Below are 26,007 nucleotides of genomic sequence, written 5' to 3' on the forward strand. Positions count from 1 at the left end.
TTTTTCAGATGTAATGTCCTGAAAATGTCAATGAAATCTAACTTTTCTACTGTGTCATTTAGGATCTCTGTTGCCTTATTGATATTCTGTCTAGAGAATCTGTCCGTCGATGCGAGTAGGGTGTTAAAGTCTCCTACTATGATTGCAGTCTCATAACTTTCTTCTTTTATGTCTGTTAGCATTTGTTGTAGGTATCTTGATGCTCCTATATTAAGGGCATATCTATTCATGATTGGAATATCTTCTTCTTGAATGTATCCTTTTACCATTAAATAGTGTCCTTCTTTGTCTTTCTTTATGGCCTTTGTTTTATTTTATTTTTATTATATTTATAGGTGTACAACAATCATCACAACCAGATATTATAGCATTTCCATCCCAAACCCTCAGTGCATCCCCCCACCCCCCAACCTGTCTCATTTGGAAACCATAAGTTGTTCAAAGTCTGTGAGTCAGTATCTGTTCTGCAAAGAAGTTCATTGTGTCCCTTTTTTAGATTCCACATGTAAGAGATAGCATTTGATGTTCGTGTCTCATTGACTGATGTCACTCAGCATGATAATTTCTGCGTCCATCCATGTTGCTAAAAGTGCCAGTATTTCATTCTTTTTGATGGCTGAGTAATATTCCATTGTGTATATGTACCACATCTTCTTGATCCACTCCTCTGTCGATGGACATTTAAGTTGTTCCCATGTCTTGGCTATTGTGTATAGTGCTGCAGTGAACATTGGAGTCCATGTGTCTTTTCGAGTCATGGTTTTCTCTGGATAGATGCCCAGGAGTGGGATTGCTGGATCAAATGGTAATTCTATTTTTAGTTTTCTGAGGCATCTCCATACTGTTTTCCACAGTGGTTGCACCAATTTACATTCCCACCAACAGTATACTAGTGTTCCTTTTTCTCCACACCCTCTCCAGCACTTATTATTTGTAGATTTTTTTGATGATGGCCATTCTGGCATGTGTAAGGTGGTACCTCATAGTGGTTTTGATTTGCATTTCTCTAATAATGAGTGATGTTGAACATCTTTTCGTGTGGTTTTTGGCTATCTGTATGTCTTCTTTGGAGAACTGTCTGTTTAGATCTTCTGCCCTTTTTTTGATGAGTTGTTTTTTTTTTTTTTTTTGGTATTGAGTGGTAGGAGGCATTTATAATTTTTGGAGATTAATCACTTGTCAGTCGATTCATTTGCAAAAATTTTCTCCCATTCTGTGTGTTGTTTTTTTGTTTTGTTTAGGGTTTCCTTTGCTGTGCAGAAACTCTTAAGTTTAATTAAGTCCCATTTGTTTATTTTTGTTTTTATTGTCCTGGCCTTCATTTTAAAGTCTATTTTGTGTGATATGAGTGTTGCAGCTCCTGCTTTCCTGTCTTGTCCATTGGCCTGAAATATCTTTTCCCATCACCTCACTTTCAATCCATATATGTTCTTTGCCCTAAGGTGAGTCTCTTGTAGACAACAGATTGGAGGTTTTTGCTTTTTTATCCAATCTGCCACTTTGTGTCCTTTGATTGGGGTATTGGGTCCATTGACATTTACGGTAATTATTGATGTATATGTATTTATTCCCATTTTAAACCTTTTTTTTCCCAGTTGATTCTCTGTTTCTCCTTTCTTCCTTTTTTTTTGGTGGGTGATTTCCATTTATTTTATGCTTGAGTACTTTTTTTTTTAGTTTTTGTGAATGTAATCTTTGGTTTTGATTTGTGGTTGCTCTGTTTTTTTAAGTATGTTAATCCCTTCCTGTATCTGCTTACTTTAGCCTGAGAGTCATATAGGCTCAAACACATTATTTAAAAAAAAAAGAATCTATATTTTCTTACTTTCCTTCCCCATATTCTATGATTTTGAAGTCTTTTTTTAATATCTTCGTATTTGTCCTTTTGCTGTTCCTTGTGTTTATCATTGCTTTTGCAGTAGTTCTTTTTTTCCCTCTTTTAGATGTGTATGCTGGCTTATTTAAGTGATTGCTTTCCAATTGTGGTTTCCTCCATCCTACTAATTCTTACTTCTTTTTTATTTAGAGAAGCCCTTTCAGTATTTCTTTTAGAATGGGTTTTGTATTGCTGTACTCTTTTAGCTTTTATTTGTTGGAGAAATTCTTTATTTCCCCTTCTATTTCAAATGATGTTCTTGCTGGATAGAGTAATCTAGGCTGCAGTTTTTCAGAACTTTACATATATCTTGCCACTCCCTTCTGGCCTGTAGTGTTTCTGTAGAGAAATAAGCTGATAGCCTTATGGGGGTTCTGTTATAATTAACACTTCGTTTTTCTCTTGCTGCCTTTAGAATCTCTTTAACTTTTGCCATTTTTATTATATGTCTTGGTGTGGACCTATTTGGGTTCAACTTATTTGGTACCCTCCGTGCTTCCTGTATCTTGATATCAGTTTCCTTTATTTTATTTTTTATTTTTTATTTTTGTCTTTTTACCACAGCACCTGGCAGCATATGGAGGTTCCCAGACTATGGGTAGAATCAGAGCTGTCACCGCTGGCCAATGCCACAGCCACAGCAATGCCAGATCTGTGCAAACTACACCACAGCTCACTGCAACACTACACCACAGCTCACTGCAACACTGATCCTTAACTCACTGAGTGAGGCCAGGGATCAAACCTGCAACCTCATGGTTCCTGGTCGGATTCATTTCCGCTGAGCCATGACAGGAACTCTGTTACCAGTTTTCTTTAGATTTGGAAAGTTTTCAGACATGATTTCTTCAAATACATTTTCAATCCCCTTTTCTTTTTGTCCTGGAATTCCTATTATGCATAGATTGGCCTGCTTTATATTATGCCATAGATATCTTATACTGCTTTCGTGTTTTTTTCTCTTGGTTTTCTGTCTGCTGTCCTGATTTGAGTGATTTCCATTATTCTATCTTCAAAGTCACTAATTCATTCTTCTGCATTATTCATTCTGCTCTTTAGTGCCTTTAGCTGAGTTTGTGTCTCTGCAAATGAATTTTCTAGTTTTTCTATGTTCCTCCTTATATTTTCTAGTTCCTTTCTAAAGGAATCTGCATTACTGTTCATATCTGCTCTTAATTCCTTGATATTCAGCCTTAATTCCTTCAGTATTTTCACTCTCTCCCTTTTGACCTCAATGTCTGTCACACTGCAGAGATCTGTTTCATTGTTTGCTGTTTCATGTGAACTCTGTTCCTTTAACTGGGAATGGTTTCTGAGCTTCTTCATCTTGCTTATGTCTTTCTTTTTCTATAAGTTTAGGGAAGCCAAACTGTCCTCTTGGAGGGCTACTTCTATGCAAGAGCACCCCTTTGTATTTTGTGGGGGATTACTGTTTATTTTTGGTGTGAGGGTTTGAATATTTGCTGTCTCTTTCTTCGGTGTGAGCAGGCTGTTAGCCCCAGGGTACTGAGTGTGTTTCCAGGGAGAAGGAGGCAATGCATAGGGCTAGTAGTCAGTGCCTGGTTGCTGGACTCTCAACACCAGCAAGGATGTGCAGGAAGGTGGCACAGGCTACTCTTAGTTGCAGGACCCTGGGAAGTGGTAATGAGTCTTAGGCAGATTTACAAGGTACCCAGAGCATTTGGCAGTGGCAGCAGCAGGGTGTGTGAGTTCCCAGGGGATTGGGAGCAACAACAGTTAGTGTTGGATTGCAGTGCCCACCTCTGAGGTGATTGGAGCCACACGTGGTGCCTTTTCAGGGACCCCTAGTGGTAGTGGGCCACACCCACCTCTGGAGTTAGTGATAACTGTAGTGGTTTGTCCTTGCCACCTACAGACCACACAAGCAGCACCCCATCCCACTTAGTCCACACAGGAGGTGCTGTACCAGATGTTCCTAGTTGTAGGGCCTTGGGAAGGGACAGTGATCAAGCATCTGGGCGCTGCCCAGAGTGTTTGGGGGTGGCAGCTGCAGGGCAGGTATGTTCCCAGGGCAGTGAGAGCAATAACGTGTGGTGCTTAGTTGCAGTGCCCTCTTTTTTTCTTGCCGACCCCTGAGGTGACTGTGGCCACAGGTGGAGCCCACTCACAGGCCCTTAGTGGTGGCAGCCCTTGCCTCCCTCTGGCCTCCAAGATGACCACCATGGTCTATCCTTGCTGCCTGTAGATCACACAAGACACACTATGTCACACTTAGCCCCCCCACTGCCCTTAGCCCACACAAGAGGTGCCCTGCCACTCATAGCCTGCCCAAGAAGTGCCCAGTCTCCTGTAGCCCGAGCAAGTTGCTTCTTACCACCTGTAGTCTGCACCAGAGGTACCCCACTCTCTGAGAGCCCAAGCACAGGGAGATTCCTATGGCAGTCTGCCCCTCCTCCTCTCACTCTCCCCAACAATGGCACCTTGCTTCTCCTGCCATCCAGACCTTCTCCCGGGTTCCCTCTGCCTTGGTGTTCCACTCCCCAGCCTGTAGCACACTGCTCCCCTGCCCAAGGCACAGCACTCCTTAGTCCCTTAGGCTCTCCCCACACAGCCAACCCTAGTCCTCTACCCAGGCCTGACCTCCAGAGCCTGAGTTTCAGTGCCAAGACCCACCTGAGCATCTCAGGCTGTGGTGTCCAGGGCCAGTGGTTCAGATATGTGTGGCTCTCACTCTGCTTTGCTCTCCTCAGTCCAGCTGCTGCGCTTTTCTCAGTGACTTTGAGGTCCCTCTGTCTAGGCTGATCTCCCAGTTGGTTAGGTGGCTTCCCAGGGTGTGGGTTCCTTTTCTCCTTCACAGCTCCCTCTCAGGAATGCTAGTGTGGTCCTGATTCCTTTTCTCAGTTTCTCTTTTTTTCTTTTGTTCTACCCAGTTATGTCAAGAGTTTCTTGCCCTTTTTGGAGGTTTAAGTTCTTCTGCCAGCATTCAGTAGATGTTCTGAGTTGGTTTACATGTAGATGTGCCTTTTGGATGTGTTGTGGGAGAAGGTGAGCGTGACATCATACTCCTCTGCCATCTTGATCTGCCTCTGCTTAAATTTTTTTTATCGTTGTTGACCTAACAGTGTTCTGTCAATTTCTGCTGTGCTACAAAGTGACCCAGTTATGCATATATATATACATTCTTTTTCTCATACTGTCTTCTGTCATGTTCTATCACAAGTGATTGGATATAGTTCCCTGTGCTATACAGCAGGACCTCATTGCTTACCATTCTAAATGTATTTGCATCTCCTAACTGTAAACTCCCAGTCTATCTCATTCCTCTTTCCCATTCACCAGCAACTACAATTCTGTTCTCTATATCTGTAAGTCTGTTTCTGTTTTGTAGATAGAGTAGTTTGTACCTTACTTTATTTCATTTATTTACTATCTTTTACTTTCTTTCAGGGCTGCACCTGCAGCATATGGAGATTCCCAGGCTAGGGGTTGAATCATAGTTCCAGGTGCCAGCCTGTGCCACAGCCACAGGGATCTGAGCTGCCTCTGCAACCTATACCACAGCTCACAGCAATGCCAGATCCCCAGCCTGCTGAGGGAAGCCAGGGATCAAACATGCATCCTCATGGATACTAATCGTATTGTTTCCACTGCACCACAACAGGAACTCCTGTGCTTTATTTTAGATTCCACATGAGTGATATCATATGGTATTTGTCTTTCTGACTTCCTTTGCTTAGCATGATAATCTGTAGTTGCATCCATGTTGCTCTAAATGCCATTATTTCTTTCTTTTTTATGGCTTTATTTCATTGTATATATGTACTACATCATCTTAATCTATTCATTTGTCAATGGACATTTAGGTTGTTTCCATGTCTTGGCTTGTGAATAGTTGTGAATAGTGCTGCTGTGAACCTAGGGGTGCATGTATCTTTTGGAATTAAGAGTTTTTGTCTGGATATATGTCCAGGAGTGGGATTGCTGGGTCATATGGTAATTCCATTTTTAGTTTTCCATATGCTTTCCATAATAGTTGCACCAACTTACATTCCTACCAACAGTGTAGGAGGGTTCACTTTTTCTACATCCTCTCCAGCATTTGTTATTTGTAGACTTTTTAATGATAGCCATTCTTCTGACTGGTATGAGGTGGTACCTCTTGGTGGTTTTGATTTGCATTCTCTAATAGTGATGTTGAACATTTTTTCATGTGCCTACTAGCCATCCATATGTCTTCTTTGGAGAAATATCTATTTAGGTCTTCTGCCAATTCTTCGATTGGGTTTTTGGTTTTTTGTTATTGAGTTGTTTGAGTTGTTTGTATATGCTAGAGATTAAGCATCTGTTCAATTTTCCAAGTACCACTCACTGAAGAGACTCTTTTTCCCATTTTATATTCTTGCCTCCTTTGTTGAAGATTAATTGATGATAGGTGTGTGGGTTTATTTCTGGTCTGTTCTGTTTCATGGATCCGTATGTCTGTTTTTGTACCAATACCACACTGTTTTGATTATTGTAGCTCTGTGGTATTGTTTGAAGTCTGGGACGGTTTTGCAGAAGGTCATTAATTATTGAATTTGTTTAATGAATAAAGGACTATTTCAGATTTTTTTCTTCTTGTGTGTATATTGGCAGATTGTGTCTGTGAAGAAGTTGGTCCATTTCATCTGGGTTATCAAAGTTTTGGGCATACAGTGTTCATAATCTTACTGTCCTTTTACTCTCCACAGGATCTGTAATGATGTCACCTTTTTCATTTCTGAGATTAGTAATCTGTGTCTTCCTTTTTTTCCTTATTTTGGCTAGAGGCTTATTGATTTTATTGATCTTTTCAAAGAACCAGTTTTTGGTCCCGTTGCTTTTCTATATCAGTTTCATTAATTTCTGCTCTGTTTTTAACTATGTCTTTTTTTTTTTTTCTACTTAGTCTGAATTTAGTTTACTCTTTTTCTAGTTTATGGAAGTGGAAGCTTAGATGATTTTAGATTTTTTTAATTAAAAAAACTATTAAAGTATAATTTACTTACAATGTTTTGCTAATTTCTGCTGTACAGCAGAGTGACCCAGTCATATATATATGTGTGTGAATACATATATATATACACACACACATTCCCTTTCTTATCTTCCACTGTGGTCTGTCCCAAGAGACTAGATACACTTCCCAGTGCTGTACAGTAGGACCTCATTGCTTATCCATTCTAAATGTAATAGTTTGCATCTACTAACCCCAAACTCCTAGTCCCTCTCACTCCTTCTACCCTCCCTCTTGTAGATCTTATATAATTTATGTATTCTATGCTGTATTTTCCCCCCAAGCACTATTTTGGCTGTACCCCACAAATTTTAAATTTCAGTTTAATTTATTAAAAAATTTATGAGACTTCATTTCTTATTTATAGGTATGTTCTTTAATCTTCAAGTATTTGGGATTTTCCATCTATTTTTTCAGTATTGATTTCTAGTTGAATTTTATTGTGGTCTGAAAGCATACTTTGTGTGTATCTATTCTAAATTTGTTGAGCTGTGTTTTTTGTAGAGGAACTGGTCTCTTGTTAAATTTTCCATGTAGTTTTGAAAAGAATGTGTATTCTCGTGTTGCTGGATGAAGTTCTAAGAATGTTTCTGATGGTGTTGTTTGGTTTAGCTGTATATCCTGATTTTCTGCCTGTTGGATTTGCCAAGAGAGGATTGTTGAAGTCTCCAACCATAATGGTGAATTTGTTTCTTTCTCCATTCTATCAGTTTTTGCCTCACCTATTTTGGTCTGCTTTTAGGAACATATCAATTATACTTATTTGATATGATTGACATATCTTAGAATTTTAATTATGCTTGTTAAAATTACTTTTAGTGGTTTAGAGTTTATAATATGTTCACTTTCAAATAACTCCATTCTGCTTCATGGGTAGTATGGATACTTCATAATGTAATATTCCCAGTTCTTCCCTCCCTGGAATTCTATGAAGTTGACCTTTGGAAGCATAAGTAAATCAGACACTTTTTTTTTTCCCTCCCTCTCTTTCACTTCTTCAGCTTTTTAATATCTTGCATGTGGGTGTATTTTCTCTCAGCTTTATTATTGTGGATAGCAACTTGAGAGCTTACAGTGTTTTTAAAAAGAAACTGAGGCAGATTATAATTTTTAAGGAGCTTTATTGAAAAGCCCTTAGTGTCAGACATTGGTTGTCAGGTAGATCCATAACAGCATTTGGCCTAATATTCGTAGACAGTATGACTTTGTTTACTCTTTTTGGTATATTTACTGTGTTTAAAACTAGTAATTAGCTCCAGGAGCTTCTCAGCTGGTGTTCTTGCCTCTAAATCTAATACTATTTTCCAGAAATACATTTGAACATGCCACTTCCATACTTAAAGAACTTTTAAAGATTTCCTGTTGCTGCAGACTAAGCCCAAATTCTTTGAGTTTGTCTGGTCTTTGGTAGTTTGGCCCGTGTTATCTATTTAAGCTTTTTCAGCAGTTCCCTTGATGCACTCCTTAGCTGCATCCAGTTGCTCCTTTCTGTCCAGTCCCACTTTCACTCTTGGTGAAAGTGATACTTTCTTGATACTGCCTCCCACCCAGACTGTTTCTCCTTTTGGCAAATCGCAGTGATTAATCTGACCCTTCTCTCTCATTCTCTCCAACTGAGCAACCACTTTCCTTTTTCTTCTCTTTGTACATATCTCAATTGCAGCACTGACCACCTTGTATCATGTTTAGTTCATGTCTGTATTATCCATTAGAATTCAAGGGAGACACAATGGATTGGTTTTTATTTATCTTTCTGTTCTTGGTGCCCAATAAAATCACTGGCACACAATGGGCACTCAGATGTGTTGCATTATATTAAATTTGGCATTTTTCTTTTCTTTTTAAGATGGTACCCAGATATATGAACAAACATCATCCCAGAAGTTTCTGGTGAAGGTGTTTTGTGGATGGGATTGACACTTAAATCAGTATAATCTGAGTAAAGCAGATTAGTCACCATAATGTGGTGGGCTTCATCCCTTCAGGTGAAGGCCTTATGAAAAAGACTCACCTCCATGAAGGGTGAGTTTTGCCAGGACATAGCTAAGGATGCAAATTTGGTTCCTCCTCGAATCTCCAACCTGCAGATTTTGAACTAGCCAACCTCCACAATCACGTGAGCCAGTTCTATAAAATAATCATCTCTTTCTATACACAGCCTTTCTGTTCTGTTTCTCTAGAGAACCCTAATGTAGGAAGTTCACTTTTAAAAGTTTATACTACTCTTCATTCTCTATTTGCTGAGATAAAAAAAAAAAGGTGATAGAAAGTTGCCTAGGACTTTCATGAGTGAAAAGTATCTGCAAGGGAATTCCCATTGTGGCTCAGCAGTTAATGAACCTGATTAGCATCCATGAAGATGTGGGTTCGATCCCTGGCTTCGCTCAGTGGGTTCAGGATCTAGTGTTGCTGTGAGCTGTGGTGTAGGTCACAAATGCAGCTCAGATCCTGTGTTGCTGTGTCTGTGGCATAGGTAAATACTGGTGAGAAAGTACAGCTCCAATTAGACCCCTAGCCTGGGAACCTCCATATGCCACAGATGCAGCCCTAAAGACAAAATAAAGAAAGAAAATAAAACTAAAGAAAAGCATCTGCAGATATATCTTTCTCCCTTGCTTATTTTTATTCATTCATATACATACATACACACATACATATAAATATATATACTTAAGGCCTAATTTACATATATTTAAATGTATAGATCTTATACAGTTCCATTCATTTTTTAAAAAATAATTTTTATTTTTTCCATTATAGCTGATTTACATTGTTCTGTCAGTTTTCTACTGCACAGCAAGGCGACTCAGTCACACATACATGTATACATTCTTTTTTCCCACATTATCATGCTCCATCACAAGTGACCAGACATAGTTCCCAGTGCTAATCAGCGGGATCCCATTGCCTATCCATTCCAAAGGCAATAGTTTGCATCTGTTAACCCCAGATTCCCAACACATCCCCTTTCCTCCCCCTCCCTCTTGGCAGCCACAAGTTTGTTCTCCATGTCCATGGTTTTCTTTTCTGTGGAAAGGTTCTTTTGTCCTGTATATTAGATTCCACATATAAGTGATATCATATGGTATTTGTCTTTTTCCTTCTGACTTCCCTTAGTATGAGAGTCCCTAGTTCCATCCATGTTGCTGCAAATGGCATTATTTTATTCTTTTTTATGGCTGAGTAGTATTCCATTGTGTATATATACCACCTCTTCCTAATCCAGTCATCTGTCAATGGACATTTAAGTTGATTCCAAGTCTTGGCTATTGTGAGTAGTGCTGCAGTGAACATGCAGGTGCATGTGTCTTTTTCAAGGAAAGTTTTGTCCGGATATATGTCCAAGAGTGGGATTGCTGGGTCATATGGTAATTCTATGTATAGTTTTCTAAGGTACCTCCATACTGCTTTCCATAGTGGTTGTACCAGTTTACATTCCCATCCCAGGGTAGGAGGGTTCCCTTTTCTCCACACCCTCTCCAGCATTTGTTATTTGTGGACTTATTAATGATGGCCATTCTGACTGGTGTGAGGTGGTACCTCACAGTAGTTTTGATTTGCCTTTCTGTAATAATCAGTGATGTTGAGCATTTTTTCATGTGTTTTGTTGGCCATGTGTATATCTTTTTTGGAGAAATGTCTGTTCAGGTCCTTTACCCCCCCCCCCACTTTTGTCTTTTGTCTTTTTAGGACCATACCTGCAGCATATGGAGGTTCCAAGGCTAGGGGTCTAATTGGAGCTGTACTTTCTCACCAGTATTTGCTGTTGTCTTTTTTTGTTTGTATCATTTCTACTGGGTGTTTAGTAGTAGTAGTATCTCTTGCATTCCTGATAATTAAGATGTGGAACACTTTTCTAAGTGCTTATTTGACTATTCATATGTTTTGTTCCCTCATGTCTTTTTCCCTTTTAAAAATTGGGCTTGGAATTCCTGTTGTGGCTCAGCAGTAGTGAATCTGACTAGTATCCATGAGCATGAGGGTTCGATCCCTGGCCTCACTCAGTGGGTTAAGGATCTGGCATTGCCATAAGTTGTGGTGTAGGTTGCAGATGCAGCCTGGAGCCTGCATTGCTGTGGCTGTGGCATAGGCTGGCAGCTGCAGCTCTATTTTGACTCCTAGCCTGAGAACTTCCATAGGCCACAAATGTGGCCTTGAAAAGCAAAAAAAAAAGGGGGGGGGAGAGCTCAGTTTATATATTCTAGATAAAATCCCTTAGACATATGTATTAGCAAGATTGTCTTGCCCATTCATTTTCTTCATGAAGTTTTAAATGTTTATGAAGTCCATTTTATCAGGTTTTTCTTTCAGGACTAGTGATTTATGTCCTCCAAAAAACTTGTCTATCACAGAGATAGACTTCCTTTCATTATATTCTGGAAACCTTATAGTTTTAGCTTTCATTATTTAGGTCTGTGATACACCTTAATTTTTGCATATGGTATAAGGTAGAAGTCAAGACTTTTTTCCTTTATGGAGATCCAGTTGTTCGAGCATGATCTGTTGAAAAGACATTCCTCATTGAATTGCTTTGGCACCCTTGTCAAAATTTTTTGACTGTATATACCTCAGCTTTGCCCACTTTTTAACTGAACTTTCTCTTCTACAAGTAGCTTTTTTATTTTTTGGTGATCTGTGGCCATTATATTTATTTGTAAAAAATAATTATATATATTGTAGTAATAAGTTCATTCAGTTTAACACAGAAAGAACTTAAAATCTAGGAAGAGAGGGAAGCTGAAGGACACAAGATGGTAGTAGTGAAATAAATAAGATTTGGTAGTAAACCAATGAAATAAAGCACTTCAAGGGTAGTAAGTGCCTTGGCTGACAATTTTGAGGTTGAATACTTTTGTTTTCTAGAATTTAAATTTTTAATTGGAAATTTATTTTGCACCAACTGGTTTTCTTGTTCTTTCCAATACCTTTTTTATTTCATTTAAAACCCAGCCTGGGAGTCCCCATCGTGGCTCAGTGGTTAATGAATCCAACTAGGAACCATGAGGTTGTGGGTTCGATCCCTGGCCTTGCTCAGTGGGTTAAGGATCCAGCGTTGCCATAAGCTGTGGTGTACGTCGAAGACGCGGCTTGGATCCCGAGTCGCTGTGGCTCTGGTGTAGGCTGGTGGCTACAGCTCCGATTCGACCCCTAGCCTGGGAACCTCCATATGTTGCAGGTGCGGCCCTAGAAAGACAAAAACTTAATAAATAGGATTTTCTCTACCATTATGTCCTCTAACTAGCTATATTTTTCTATGTATGAAGGCAGTTCACTTCTCTATGTCAATTTTATATCTTGCTTTTATTTTTTCAGTTAATCATTGATACTCTAGGGTTCTTCAGGTACACCAAGAATTGCAAAAAAAAAAAAAAAAAAAAAATGTTTTAAATGGCTGTAACCACAGCATGTGGAAGTTCCCTGACCAGGGACTGAATCTAAGTCTCAGCTGCAACCTATGCCACATTGTAGCCAGATCCTCCTAGTGTTTGTTATGTCCTTCACCTCAATATTTGTCTTAATATTGTATGTGGATATATTAAAATCCTCACTTTTGCTTTAGTTTTTGCAGTTATTTATTGGTTAGATGAAGCTTATTCTTTAGAATTTGAAGAATATATATAGGTTCCTGTATGTTTAAATGATCAGGCCAAGATTTAATCATAAGTAGCACAGTTTTTCTCATTATAAATTCTGTGCCTTTTCTGCTGCACCTCATTATTTTTCTTTGTTGATACACACGGAATGTCCAAACTAGCAGATCTCATTTAGGTTTTCCTGACTTTACAGTGTTTGTACTGTCTTTAATGTGATATAAAGCATGACCTTTAGTCTGGTTTGGATCATGGGTTGCTTTTCTTGTTGCTTTTTAAAATGTTTTAACTGTTCTTCTGTCCTCTTATCCTGCAGGACCAAGCCATATGTCATTCTATGTTCGAACCCACAAAGGGTCTACACTTTCTCAGTGGTCTCTAGGCAATGGCACCCCAGTCACAAGCAAAGGAGGAGACTACTTTGTATTTTATTCCCATGGACTCCAGGCCTCTGCGTGGCAGTTCTGGATAGAAGTACAGGTGGGAATTCCCAGAACAGCTGCTGTCACTGAACAGGTTCCTAGGTGGTATTTGACAATAAATTGGGGATCTTGGTATTCTGCCTTTATAGAACTGGAGAATTAACTAATTTTCTCTTCCAGGTTTTGGAAGAACAACCTGAAGGAATGGTTACTGTGGCCATTGCTGCCCACTATTTTTCTGGGGAAGACAAGAGGTCCTCCCAGCTGGATGCTTTGAAAGAGAAGTTCCCAGATTGGACATTTCCCTCGGCTTGGGTGTGCACCTACAATCTCTTTGTGTTTTAATCTTGTGGATGAGCCCAGTGAAAATGCACCATGTGGCATGGTTTCTCCTGATGTCACATGGATGAATTTTAGTAAGTCAATGAATTTTAATGCGCATACGTTCAAAGAGTTTTGTGGGGCTAACACTCTTCAGGGCCAAGCACTGTAATGGTTATGCTGTGGGGTAGTGTGCATGGCCCTTTTGACACTTGAAAATAACAGTTTTCCGGCACTTAAGCACATGTGGGTACTGCCACTACACACATGTCATTTTATATGACCTTAAGGGCAAAAGCCAACAAACCACTTTAATAGATATCACCTTGGGATCATGAATGATATAGAAGGTACTGTAAATCCATTGTTAATGAGACAAGTAACATTTCCAATTAAAGCCCCAGACCATTTGTTGTGTCAGTGGATGGTAGGTAAGATACCATTCGCAGGGATAATGATTCCCCTTGAGATCTAACTCTGTCTCGTTAGAAAGCAGTTGTGACAAGGACTGAGGAAGAACCATCGGGCTTTTGAGGCCCCAGCCTGTGCTAAAAGCTGTGCTACTGTAGGCACCCTCTGCAGTGTGCTTTGCATCTCCGAAGCCTCAGTCCCCTGATGTGAAGACCTGTGTTGGGTTGGTGACAAGTGGTACTGAGATCCAACATTGTAACATTTTTTTGAGGTTGTTTTCAATGCCTGTTTCCTTCTGAACCATATCCATTTCCCTCTCCACATGCACCAATGTGAGAAGAGCATTTGTCTAGTTATACTTCCTTCGGGTTTCACAGGTTTTTTTGGTTTTCAGGTATTGTTTGTGCAAGTATATGACCTTAATTTCCTTCCTCAGAGCACTGAGATGCCATGGTGGCTATTCTGGGGTGGAAGGAGCATTGGGTTGGGAGTGGCTGGGCATTTTATATTTATTCTCTTCATTTTTTAGGAATGTTCTGTTATCCAAGCTCAATCCTTTAGGGCATAATTTTATTGATGCACTGGGTCCTTTATTTTTGTCTGTTTTCCAGCCAGTTGAACAGATTAGTTTCTCTGTAAACTTACTGTGTCCAGCGGAGCTGGCCTTCTTGAGACTTGAGTTGTGGCTCTGGAATGTCTTTCTGTAAAGGTCCATAGACTTGTTCAGATCCTGCACAGTGGCAGCCCTAGGACTTGGAGCTAATTTCCGTGTTGAAGAAGATGGCTGTGAGTTTGTGAGGCTTTTCTCATGGCTTCCTGTCTCCAGCAGTGGAGAGTTTGATGAGAATAGAACCTTTCTTTTTTCCATTAAAAATGTAAAAAGTAGGACAGTTTTTTAGTTTAGCAAGCATAAGCCAAGCAACATTTTAAACAAAGTCCATAGTAAAACAAAAAGGTGGGACTCAGATCTGCCTAAACAGAAAGAGCACAATCAGCTTGCGTCGTAGAAGGAAATACCATGTGAAGTTGCTTGTGTGATGTATACCGGGTACCTTGTGAATCATGCTCCTCATATTGCCTGCCCAATCTGTGATTTAGTAAAAACTGAGTCCACACAGACCAGACAGCAGGGCTGCAGCCAGAGCTTCAGCTCTGATAATTTGCTGTCTCATGTGTGGACACAGGAGCCATTGCTTTTCCTGGACTTGGTAGGAAGCATATACAGTTGACACTTGAATGACATGGTGTTTAGCGGTGCCAACCTGCACAATTGAAAGTCTGTGTATAACTAACTTTATGGTCAGACCTCTGTATCCAAGGTTCCTTATCTGTGGATTCAACCAACCACAGCCTGTATAGTACTGTAATACTTGTTTAATGAAAAAATCTGTGTATAAGTGGATCTGCACAGTTCATATCCATGTTGCTCAAGGGTTGGTTGTGTCACTAGCTTCAAGTGTCCGGCGGTACACATAAGGTTTACAGTGTTTGTAGCTTTTATAGTAGTCAAAATTGTGGAGAAAAACTATTATCTAAATGAATTCAAAAACAGGCATATTTCTGTTTGTGGGGTTAATCTGAAATACATCATTGGAAATTATTTAAAGGAAAAAAAAAAACAAAATCCCAAGTGTTGAGGAAAGACACTCTATGAGAAAATAGTTCCCTGTAATTTTTTTTTCCTCTGGGAAGGATGTTGTTACTCATTTTCAGTAATAATCATGGTTTTCTTCTTGCCTTTGGGTTATTTTCCTGTGTTAACAGTTCTCCCTCATTTTGGTTTTCTTCAACATTATAAAGCTCTGATATTTTATACTGTCTGCAACAATTTGCTCACTAGTGTGAGAGCAGCTTGATATTCTGGGAGACTGTTGTAATACCAAAACAATATTCATGGCTCTGTTAATAAGTACATTGTTAGATCAGTCGTCTCTGAAGTTAGAAGCTGTTCGTTTTCCGAGTATATGATTATTTGAATAACTAATTTCTAAAAGGGTCTTTTCAAATTCCAACAAATGCATTATTTCCTACAGAACTTAAAATGTACATAAGCACAGTACACTGCACATTCAGGGAAAGCATGAAGGACTGTGATTTTGAAGAAATTCTTAAAATTTATATTGTGTCTGACCTAAAAATGACAGGATTCCTAAAATATCACCATTGAGGGAACCAGAGGCCAGCCTACTGACTCAGGAAGCTGTAGGAAGAATGACTGTCCATTTCTTTTTCACTGGTTCCCTGAGGATTAATTGTTGCCTTACAATGTTACTGAAATAAACTTTTTAAAATACTAGTATCTTTAACAGAGAAACAGATCTTCATTTTTTGTTCTGAATCCCCATATGTGAAGGGGTATTTTATGTCTATAGAGCCTTTTAAAGCTTTTCTTTTAAAAAACTGCTGTTAAAAGATCTATGTGGTTCACATGGGTATAACTGCCATTTTAATGGGTCATGTGAGCACAAAACTCAACATAGCTTCAACTGGAATCCATTTACTGTGGAATAAAATCGTGCATCTGAATTTCACAGGAATTAATGGCCTATCTGTCAGATAATGAGCTTCAGCATATTTATCATGTCCACTGGCAAAGAAAATCACTGAAGGGCTAATAAAGGATATTCTTTTCTTGGGTGATAAGAGGGAGAGAAGATAAAAATTGTCTTTCAGCTAGAGGATGACACACTGCTCATTCCATAAGGGAAGGGCAGCACCCCCCCAAAAAAAAACAAGAGTACCCCCCTGTGAGTTCCAAGAGCTCCTGTACAATTCCCTCCAAACAGTTGTGTACAAGGTCAAACAACTGAACAGAACAGCTAAGTAGAAGAGACAGCTTCTATTCTTAATACACCTTACCTTCTTTTAGGGCTAATAAAGCCTAAATGCATTTATTGCCACTTTATGTCTGGCTGTTTTTATTTGCAAAAAAACCTTAGGCTTTTTTTGGAGCAGGGAGGGGCTGCTTCTGTGCTCTTTGGAACTTCCCAGGCCAGGGGACTGAACCCACATCTCAGCAACAACCTGAACTGCTACAGTGACTATGTTGGATCCTTATCTTGGGCATTTTTGAAGTGCATCAATACTTTTTTTGATACTACTACTTTCTACTGATTTGCTAAGTAAAAATATAGCAAGCATGCTGATAATTTTTTTTCCAAGTTTGGCCATATACCATGAAATGACCAAGTGGGATTTTTTTCTAGGAGGGTAATGTTGGTTTAAAACTTAAGAAATTGGCATTCCTGCTGTGGCTCAGCAGTAACAAACCTGATTAGTATCCATGAGGATGTGGATGTGATCCCTGGCCTCACTCTGTGGGTTAAGAATCCTGTGTGGCTGTGGCATAGGCTGGCAGCTGCAGCTCTGATTTGACCCCTAGCCTGGGAACCTCCATATGCTGTGGGTGCAGCCCTAAAAAGACCAAAAAAAAAAAAAAACCCAAAACAAAACAAAAAAAACCCCAAAATCAATGTCATATACCATATTATTAGAATAAAGGACAATGTTATAGTTACCTCAATATATGCCAAATTTTTTTTCCCCAAGTCTTAATACCTTTTTATGATAAAGACACTTAAACTAAAAATAGAAGGGAATTTCCTCAACCTCATAAAGGTTAAAAACTCAACAGTTAACATCCTAATTTATAGTGAAAGACTTACAATGAAAGCTTTTCCCCTAACATCAAAAGGACAAGGATGTCATACCATTGCCACTACCATTGAACACTGCACTGGGGGCTCTAGTTGCAGATTACGTGATCTATATAGAAAATTTTAAGGAATCCACACACCAAGAAAACGATTATATAGTTAATAAATGAATTCAGCAGTGTTTCAGGATCCAAAATCTACATACAGAAATCAACTCTACTTCTATATACCGACAAAGACCGATCCAAAAATAAAACAATTCTATTTGTAACAGCATCAAGAATACTAATAACCTTAATAAAAGTACCTATTAAAATACTGCTGAAAGAAACTGAAAACATGAATAACTGGAAAGACATCATATTTTTTTCATGGACTGGAGGGATATTATCAAGATTGCAGTATTCGCCAAACTGATGTAAATGCAGTCCCTTATCAAAATCCAAGGCTGCCTTGTGTCTGTGCCCAGGCATGGAAGTTGACAAGCTAATTCTAAAATTCATATAGAAATGCAAGAGACTAGGAAGACCCAAAATGGTCCTGAAAAAACAAACTTAAGACTCGTACTTTCAAAACTTCCTACTTAAGTAGCAATAGTAATCAAGACAAGGTGGTACTAGCATTAAAGAAAGATATGGAGATCAATGTGATATACTTGACAGTCTAGAAACAAACCCACACATTTATGGTCAACTGATTTCTGACAGTTCATTGGGGAAAGCAAAATTTCTAGTAAATGGAGCTGGGACAACTGAATAGTCATATGCAAAAGAAAAAGTTAGACCTCCTACTTCATACCATATTACAAACATTACCTCAAAATGGATCGAAGACCTAAATGCAGGTGCTAAAACTATGAAATTCTCAGAAGAAAACAGTTATAAATCTTCATAACCTAGGATTAGGCAGTGATTTCTTAGATATGACACCCAAAAGCGCAAGTAACCAAAGAAAATGTTGGGCTTCACCGAAATGGAAAATTTTTATGCCTCAAAAGACAGTACCATGAAAGTGAATGAGAAAATATTTGGAAATCATGTATCTGAAGGATCTAGTACTGGAATATATAAAGAACTCTTGCTGATCAACAGAAATAAGGCAAATGACACATTTGTGAAAACTAGCAAAGAATGTGAATACTTATTTTTCTCCAAAGAGGGATGAATGGCTAATCACCATACGAAAAGACATCAGCCATCTGGGAAATGTTAATCTGTACCATAAGGTACCGCTTCGTACATAACTCAGATGCCTGTGGCCAGAAATAACAAGTGTTGATAAAAGAAACTTGATCCCTTGTACACTGCTAGTGGAAATGTAAAAAAAAAAAAAAAAAAAAGGCATAAGCACTTGGTTAGATGGTTAGGCATTTCCTCAAAACATTAACCAGTTCTCATATGAACTAGCATTCCTACTTCTAGAGAGAACTATAAATATATCCACACAGAAACTTGTACATTAATGTTCATTAATGATAGTCAAAAAAGGTGGAGACCACCTAAATGTCCCTCACTGATGAAGGCATAAATATATTATAGATATAGATATACATAAAATGGAGTATCACTCAGCTTTAGAAAGGAATGAAATATGATATACAAAGATGAACCTTGAAAACATCAAGGTAAGTGAAAGAAGCCAGACAGAAAATGCCACATATGAGTCTATTTTATATGAAATGTCCAGAGTAAGCAAATTCAGAGAAAAGCAGATTAAGGAACACAGAAAAATGTCAAAATTCCACCTATTATTTTAATCCCACCTGTTAGAGAAAATGCCAAGTTTCCTCTGGTATGTATTATTTTATATCATTTTTCATTGTATTTTGAGTATTTTCCATGTCATCAGCATGGATTGTCTGTTCTGTCTATTGTCTGGCACCCAGGATGCTGCCAACTCTTGATGCTCCTATTCTAAATAAATCTGCATTTACATTTTAAATTTGTCTAAATTTCTAGTTATTTCATAAGGAAAATTCTAAGAGGTAGAATTATACAATGAGTATTTTTGTGGCTTTTAATACATACACTTTTTACTATTAACTGGAGATGATAAATAAAAATTCACATAATGGTTTTATTGCCCTTTACCAAGTAAAAAAAACACACATTACAGAAGTAGCAGCAACTTTAATTACAAGCAAAGGTTGACTACCCCGAATGACGACTTGTTTTGGTATCAGCAAATAATTTAAACTTCAAATAGTTATATTGAATATTTAAATTCATTGGTTAAAATTATGGCTTAAACAGTCGGTCGGATATGTGATCCAAACAAGGCAAAATAAGATACGACTTTTTAAAATTAAAGTATGTAACAAATTACCAAAGAAGTTTTCTGTAAACTTGCCAATCTTTTTGCCTTGGGGCCACCCATATCTGTTGGTTGAAAAACAAGTATTTTATAGAAGAAAAGTTTCATTCCTGGCGTTAACCACAGGAATACAGTTAACTGACTGGTGCTCTGCTTTCAGGAGTTCAAGATGAAGCCAGCAGCACATCAGGGTATTTGAAAAGATCACAGCTGTTTACATTGGTAAATCATTTTTATTGACTAAATATTCATACCAAACACAAAAGTAATGCTAGTTCTTCTCCTAATGGACTAGGACAGGAGAAGAAATTTCAGTTTAGTTTCTTGCTGGGCTGCATTATACTCACATGGGAAACATTATTTTCTCTTAAGATTCAGGGAAAGGTGGTTTAAAACAAAGGCTTAAATAAAAGTAGCACCAGAAGGATCAGGTACCAGTAATCACATATTCCACCCATTCAGGAGTTTTAGTATGTGAAATTATTGCACTTACAATGTGAAAAGTAAATGGTATGGTACATTACCAAACTCAGTAATTTAAAACAGTTTGATGTGTTATGAACTTAGTATTTTCAAAATGGTTTTGAGTTTCCCCTCAAAGGAAACCTGGCTAGGACAATGAAATCCAGCCATTTACTTTTTTTAAAAAAGCAAAGATAGAGGACCAAGTTTTATTTCTAAACTATTAACTGCACTATGGGAAGAGAGGCTGTTTTACACAGTGGTACGAAGTTGGTCCACATCAAATACATTGTTATTATAAAAATAAGTTTGTTTTTGTAAAAAATAACATTGCATTCCTTTGTTCAAATTGCACAGTACAAACAAGCTACCTAAATTAATACTGTTATAAGGTAATTGATGTACATACAGTGGATATGTGTTATTCTGAAGCAATTAAGGAGTATGCAGTTATGTTTTCATAATGTATGAAAACTAAAATTTAAGTCATATCTAGAAATACATAAAATATTTTAAAAGTTACAATGAAGAATGCATTCTTTACACACTAATTTTTAGTAGCCGTGATAATACAGGATTCAGCAGCCTATTTACATAAAAGTCCATTTTTATTCAATTTACAAAAGCAATAAATAAGAAACTACATTAATTTGCACAAAACCTACTTCATTTCATGATCATTGTGACCATTTCTGTTACCTTATGACCAAGCCAATAAACCTGTCCTCCTCCATGAAGACTGTTATATTTGGAAAGAAGAGCAAGCCCTGTCTTTGCTCCAAGAGTGAGTATCTATAGTCATGCAGAATCCAGCATAAAACCTTACAAATTATAATACAAGCCCTAAAAATATGAACAGTGCCTTTGAGTATATTTACAAGAGTATTCACAAAAAGATACAATTCTTTGATACAAAATAGCTTAGTGGTATCTAATAGCATAATTGATTTAAACTCCTCAGACCTCTGCCCACACTGATCTGGCAGGAATCAAGCTTGCTAAAGCAGGCACACTGACTCACAGGTAAATAGCTTCCACCAATTCAGGACCAGGATTTAGCAATTATAGAAAAAGAGCATGTCTTCATCACACTGGCAGCTGTTAGGCCAGGGTGACATCTAATCAGGAGGCCCAATTAGGGAGGCCAGTGTTCCCGATCCAAGGGAGCATACATGTAGCTCAAGTATTTGATGAGCTACACAAGCACCTTCGCATTTATTTTTAAAAAGCAGTCTGAACACATACTGAACCAGAAAACATAGGAAGCTATAAAGTAGTGAAAAATAAGCTCATCTGGGACAAAACAATCCCTGCGGTTTAAAAGCTACCATCCTTTAAGAATAAAACCAAAATATTCTCATGTACATCTGTACAGTGTTCTTTATTACTTTCCACTGCAGCTTAAAAAAATTTTTTTATGAAAGATGAATTTTTTGATATCACATTTTTATGGACTCAGATTTCTTAGAGGACAAAGAGTTAGTTAAAATTTAATAATACCTTACCAGAGTCTCTGAGCTAAGTTCTCTCCCTGGTTAAATTATTCAACTAGGTCACAGTGTCCTCAGTTGCACGCTGCTGCCAATTAATACTGCCCGTGGTGACGGTACCCACCGCTGTTAGGACACAGAACAGTCGTAAGTCCCATCCTGGAAAGGTTCCTCCTCCTCTGATCGGGTTGAGTCCTCCTCTTTCCGGCTGACCAAACTGCCACCTCCAACCTCGCCCTGGGGGATGCTTCCATGGCCCAAGGAGCCCCTGCTGTCCTCTGCCCGAGGGCTGGTCTGTTCAGGAGTCTTACCCGCAATAACTGGCTGGAAGGCTTCAGGCTGGACCTGCTCTTCTGTTACCTCACTGAGCTTCTGCAGTTGTGGCTTAATGATGTTTAAAAATGGCTTATATCCAGGACTATGAAGAACAAAAAGGAAATTAGCTCTCATCTGCCACACTCAAAAGGCTCTGAAGCATGTTATGGATAAATTCCTACTAAGCACTGATACAGTTGGGTCAGTGACACATTATGGGAGAGATAAGGAGGCACAGTGGGCTAAGGAGGAAAGGCTTTTTAGCTGCTGTGGCAGCACAGAGGGAGCTGCACACAGCTTAAGTGTGAGCACAAGGAGCAAAGACTGACATTCTTTATCCAGTATTACAATTAAAAATCATATTCTACAGTAAGGACCAATAGCATTTTAGACTTGAAAGAGGACTCTTTAGAGAATATATAACCTGAATGAATTTGCCAATTAAGGAAAATAAGACCCAAATAAGGGAAGCCCCAAATCCATACATAACTAATGAGAAAGGGTTGGAATCCCAGAATTTTTTAACTTCATTCACTATCTTAATTTAGGCTTGCTAGTAATTGCCATGGAATGTTAAATTCACATAGACCTTAAATTGTTACCCTCTCAGGCAGATGTTTTTAGGTTATTACCTTCAACTCCACAGACCTAAAAATCTCAATTTTCAAGTAATTTGTCCTGCATCAGTCTTGCATCAGTGACATGCGTTCACTGACCAATACTATCCCAATGGACATTACTTATAAAAATAATTTGGTATAGAATGGTAACTAAAGAAATCAGCTTTAAATGGAGTTCCCTGGTGGCTCAGCACATTAAGGATCTGGCATCATCACTGCTGTGGCTCAGGTTGAAGCTATAGCAGGGGTTCAATCCCTGGCCCAGGAGCTTCCACATGCTGCAGGCACAGACAAAACAAACAAAAATAAATAAAAAATAGCCTTAAAAATGAATATACGAAAGCATATTTTATTTTGAGCACTCCCCAAAGTACCAAATAAATGAACCAGAACTAAGCCTTAACGTGAAAGGACAGGATTCACCGAAGGGCAGTCAAGATAACAAACCTAACAAAACTAGCACTTACCAGTCTGTAGCAGCCCATCGGTCCACGGCATGTAGCCCTGCCTTTATGTTCTGTAACATCTCTCCATCTACCTCTGGAGACTGTACAATAACCAAAATCTGGTTGATTACTGAGGATTCTCTAAGAATCAGGCCTATAACAATGCACCAGTCCAGACATCCTGCCTCCATGAAGATGTGTAGCAGATACCTATATACATGAGAAAAAATGATCGATGTTAAGAACAATCTACAGATGTACAGAAGGGCCGTCATTATCAAGAGAACAGTCTCTATGCCCTATCTGCCCAAATATTCTGAGTAGGCATTCTATGCTTTCAAAATGTTGAGAAACTTAAGAGTTCCCGTTGTGGCTCAGCAGGTGAAGGACCTGACCTAGTATCCATGAGGATGCAGGGTTGATCCCTGGCCTCGCTCAGTGGTTTAAGAATCCACCGTTGCTGCAGGTTGCGGCATAGGTCATAGATGCGGTTTGGATCCAATGTTGCTGTGACTGTGGTGTAAGCCAGCAGCTGCAGCTCCGATTCGACCCCTAGCCTGGGAACTTTCATATGCCACAAGCGTGGCCCTAAAAGCAAACAAACAAAATGCTGAGAAACTCACCGAAGCTGGACCTGGGATTTGTGAGGCCCTTTACTTGCCAACTCCATGGAGATGTGCTCTAGCTCTGACTGAGTTAAACTGAGTGTGGAGAAATTTTCATCCACCATTGTCCAGTCCCCATCCACCATGGAGCTACTTTCAGTCAAGTCTGTGGCTGAACCAATACTGCATTCATCACCTGATGAGGAATTGCCAAAAGTTATAAACTAGCTTCATGTAGAAAATATATTATATTAGCTGTGTCTCAGATGTTGATTTCTCTTTAGGATTTTGAAACCAAAACATTAAATCCACTACTAAAACTCCCATGGTACATTAACAATAGAAATTTAAAAAAAAAAATCATTAGAGAGGTAACCAGTGTCTTCAAATGGAAAAGTACACTACTATCTATGAAGTAGTATTGTCTGCCTCAAAAAAAAAAAAAAAAAAAAAAACCTAGCTATAATTTGATCAAGTCTTTAGATTCAATTAGAATTTACAAGAAATACAGAGGAAACTAGTAAACTAAACCACCTAAAATCTACATCATGAGAAACTCTACAGAAGCAAGTTTCTTCAATGAATAAATTGTGAGGAGAAAGGAAAAAAAAAAAAACAGATGGGGAAGGGAACAATCACTAAAAAGAAAATTAAAAATATAATAATCACACACTGTGTGAATCTTATGTGTATTTTGATTTAAACCATAGAAAATTATGACATGAAATTGGAATTTAAATACTTACTGGATATTTGATGGTATTAAGGAACTACCGTTAGATTTTTAAAGAAATGTTAATGGATTATGTTTGTTTTTTCAAAAAAAGTCCTTTTAGAAAGATACACTGAAATGTTGACAGATAAAACACATCATGTCTTTGATTTAGTTCACAAACATGGGATGGGAGTGGATGAAACCAACTTGTTCATGAGCTGGTAATAACTGAAGGGAGTGTAGGGGGAAGAGTCCATTATACTATTATTTCTCCTTTTTAAATATGTTTAAAGTGATCTCTAAAAAATTTTCTAAGAAAAGCAATGATACCACCTCATGTCCATTAGGATGGTACTACCAACAAAACCACAAATAAATATTGGCAAGGATGTGGCAAAACTGGAACCCTTGCCAATGTTGGTAGAAATATAAAATAGTGCAGCTCCTATGGGAACAGTATGATGGTTCCTCAAAAAAGTGAAAATAGGGAATTCCTATTGTGGCTCAGCAGTAACAAACCTTATTAGTATCCATGAGGATGTGGGTTCAATCCCTGGCCTCACTCAGCGGGTTAAAAAGGATCTGGCATTGCCGTGAGCTGTGTTATAGGTCGCAGACACAGCTCAGATCAGGTGTTGCTGTAGCTGTGGCACCTTTCCAGCAGATACTAATGGCTAGTCTTCAAGGACACATCTTAAAAGAAAGAGTGAAGAAGCTCTCCCTGAAGTGGTACAGCATATAAACTTTCTTCCAAAGGAACTGAGGAAGAACTAGGATTTAAAATGACATCTACCTTTATTAGACAAAGGTGACAAGAAGGCATCTTGCATTTGTGGTCCATGGGATGAGGCTGTGTCTATTTCGTGATGAGTGGGGCCAATGCTGCCAAGCCAGCTCCGACTTCGCTGGACATTAGAGATGCCGGCATCTATCTCAAGGTTTAAAAAAGGGTCAGCTGATTGAGACTTTAACAACTGTTCTCCCACTGCAAGGTAAATCCAAAAACAAAGAAAAAAAAAAATGGGAATTCAAGATGCACACAACGCTATTTCCAATTCAGTTCTTTCAGCTTCTCTTCCCCAACTAATCCCAAATACTAAAAGTTCAAAGCCAACTACAGTCCCTACACTGCATCATCCACCCATGAACCAGTGACTGTAACAGAATGGACTGACTATATAAATCCGCCCAGCAGTCGTCTTATATCATCATATACCTTATTAGAACTAGGCAAGACTTTATTCTGTTCATCTTCTAAGTGATTTCCCTGGTTTTAAGGTGACATGAAATTTCCAAATGCCACAAAAAGATTTTTGTTTGAATTTTCCTAAGTAATCATAATTACCACAGTCTAAAAAACTTTATCTTTTGATTTTATCTTCATCAAAACAGTTTCACTTTGTCCTCTCCTAATTTAGAAGCTGGCCCACAGTCTCAAAGATGCATTTCTATGGAGTAAGTCCTGTCAGGTAAGTCACAATTTAGCCTATATTGAGGTCCAGACTAGCAATTCGAAAGTCCTTCCTACACTGCTCAACTTGCTGATAATCTAAGATAACAACTGGCTGAATTTATAAATCAGACTTCAAGGGCATAAAACTTAAGAGACATAGTCCACATTATTTACATCTTTAGTGAAATGGTGACTGTTCCAACAAATGTATAAAAATTGGCTCCTACTTGTTTTGAGCTTGAAAAGAAAAGACTTCCTTGAATAGCAACTAGCAGCATAATGTCTAAATACTTGGAGCAAAATAAAATTCTTCCT

At 38.5% G+C, this 26,007-nt stretch overlaps 2 protein-coding genes across 5 annotated transcripts in view; one reads left to right on the top strand and one right to left on the bottom strand.

Moving 5' to 3' along the window:
• The window catches only part of ERMP1 (endoplasmic reticulum metallopeptidase 1), a 66,512-nt gene extending 49,995 nt beyond the window's left edge, over positions 1–16,517 (top strand). For both annotated transcript variants that reach the window (XM_001924217.6, XM_013993586.3), the window contains 2 exons: positions 12,780–12,943; positions 13,066–16,517. In XM_001924217.6, the coding sequence (XP_001924252.1) occupies positions 12,780–12,943; positions 13,066–13,230 (329 nt within the window). In that variant the 3' untranslated portion in view covers positions 13,231–16,517. The remainder of the gene's footprint in view (positions 1–12,779; positions 12,944–13,065) is intronic.
• Positions 16,518–19,329: 2,812 nt separating this feature from the next.
• The window catches only part of RIC1 (RIC1 homolog, RAB6A GEF complex partner 1), a 113,007-nt gene continuing 106,329 nt past the window's right edge, over positions 19,330–26,007 (bottom strand). For all 3 annotated transcript variants that reach the window (XM_013993583.3, XM_001924914.7, XM_021063974.2), the window contains exons 23-26: positions 25,033–25,224; positions 23,543–23,720; positions 22,941–23,129; positions 19,330–21,956 (exon numbers count right to left, since the gene is read on the bottom strand). In XM_013993583.3, coding sequence (XP_013849037.1) covers positions 21,668–21,956; positions 22,941–23,129; positions 23,543–23,720; positions 25,033–25,224 — 848 coding nt within the window. In that variant the 3' untranslated portion in view covers positions 19,330–21,667. The remainder of the gene's footprint in view (positions 21,957–22,940; positions 23,130–23,542; positions 23,721–25,032; positions 25,225–26,007) is intronic.

This window comes from Sus scrofa, chromosome 1 (assembly GCF_054392235.1).
Source record: "Sus scrofa isolate SSC_HxYL_T2T_F1_AM1 chromosome 1, Sscrofa_HxYL_maternal_Yorkshire_Landrace_v2.0, whole genome shotgun sequence".
Classification (NCBI taxonomy): Eukaryota; Metazoa; Chordata; class Mammalia; order Artiodactyla; family Suidae; genus Sus; species Sus scrofa.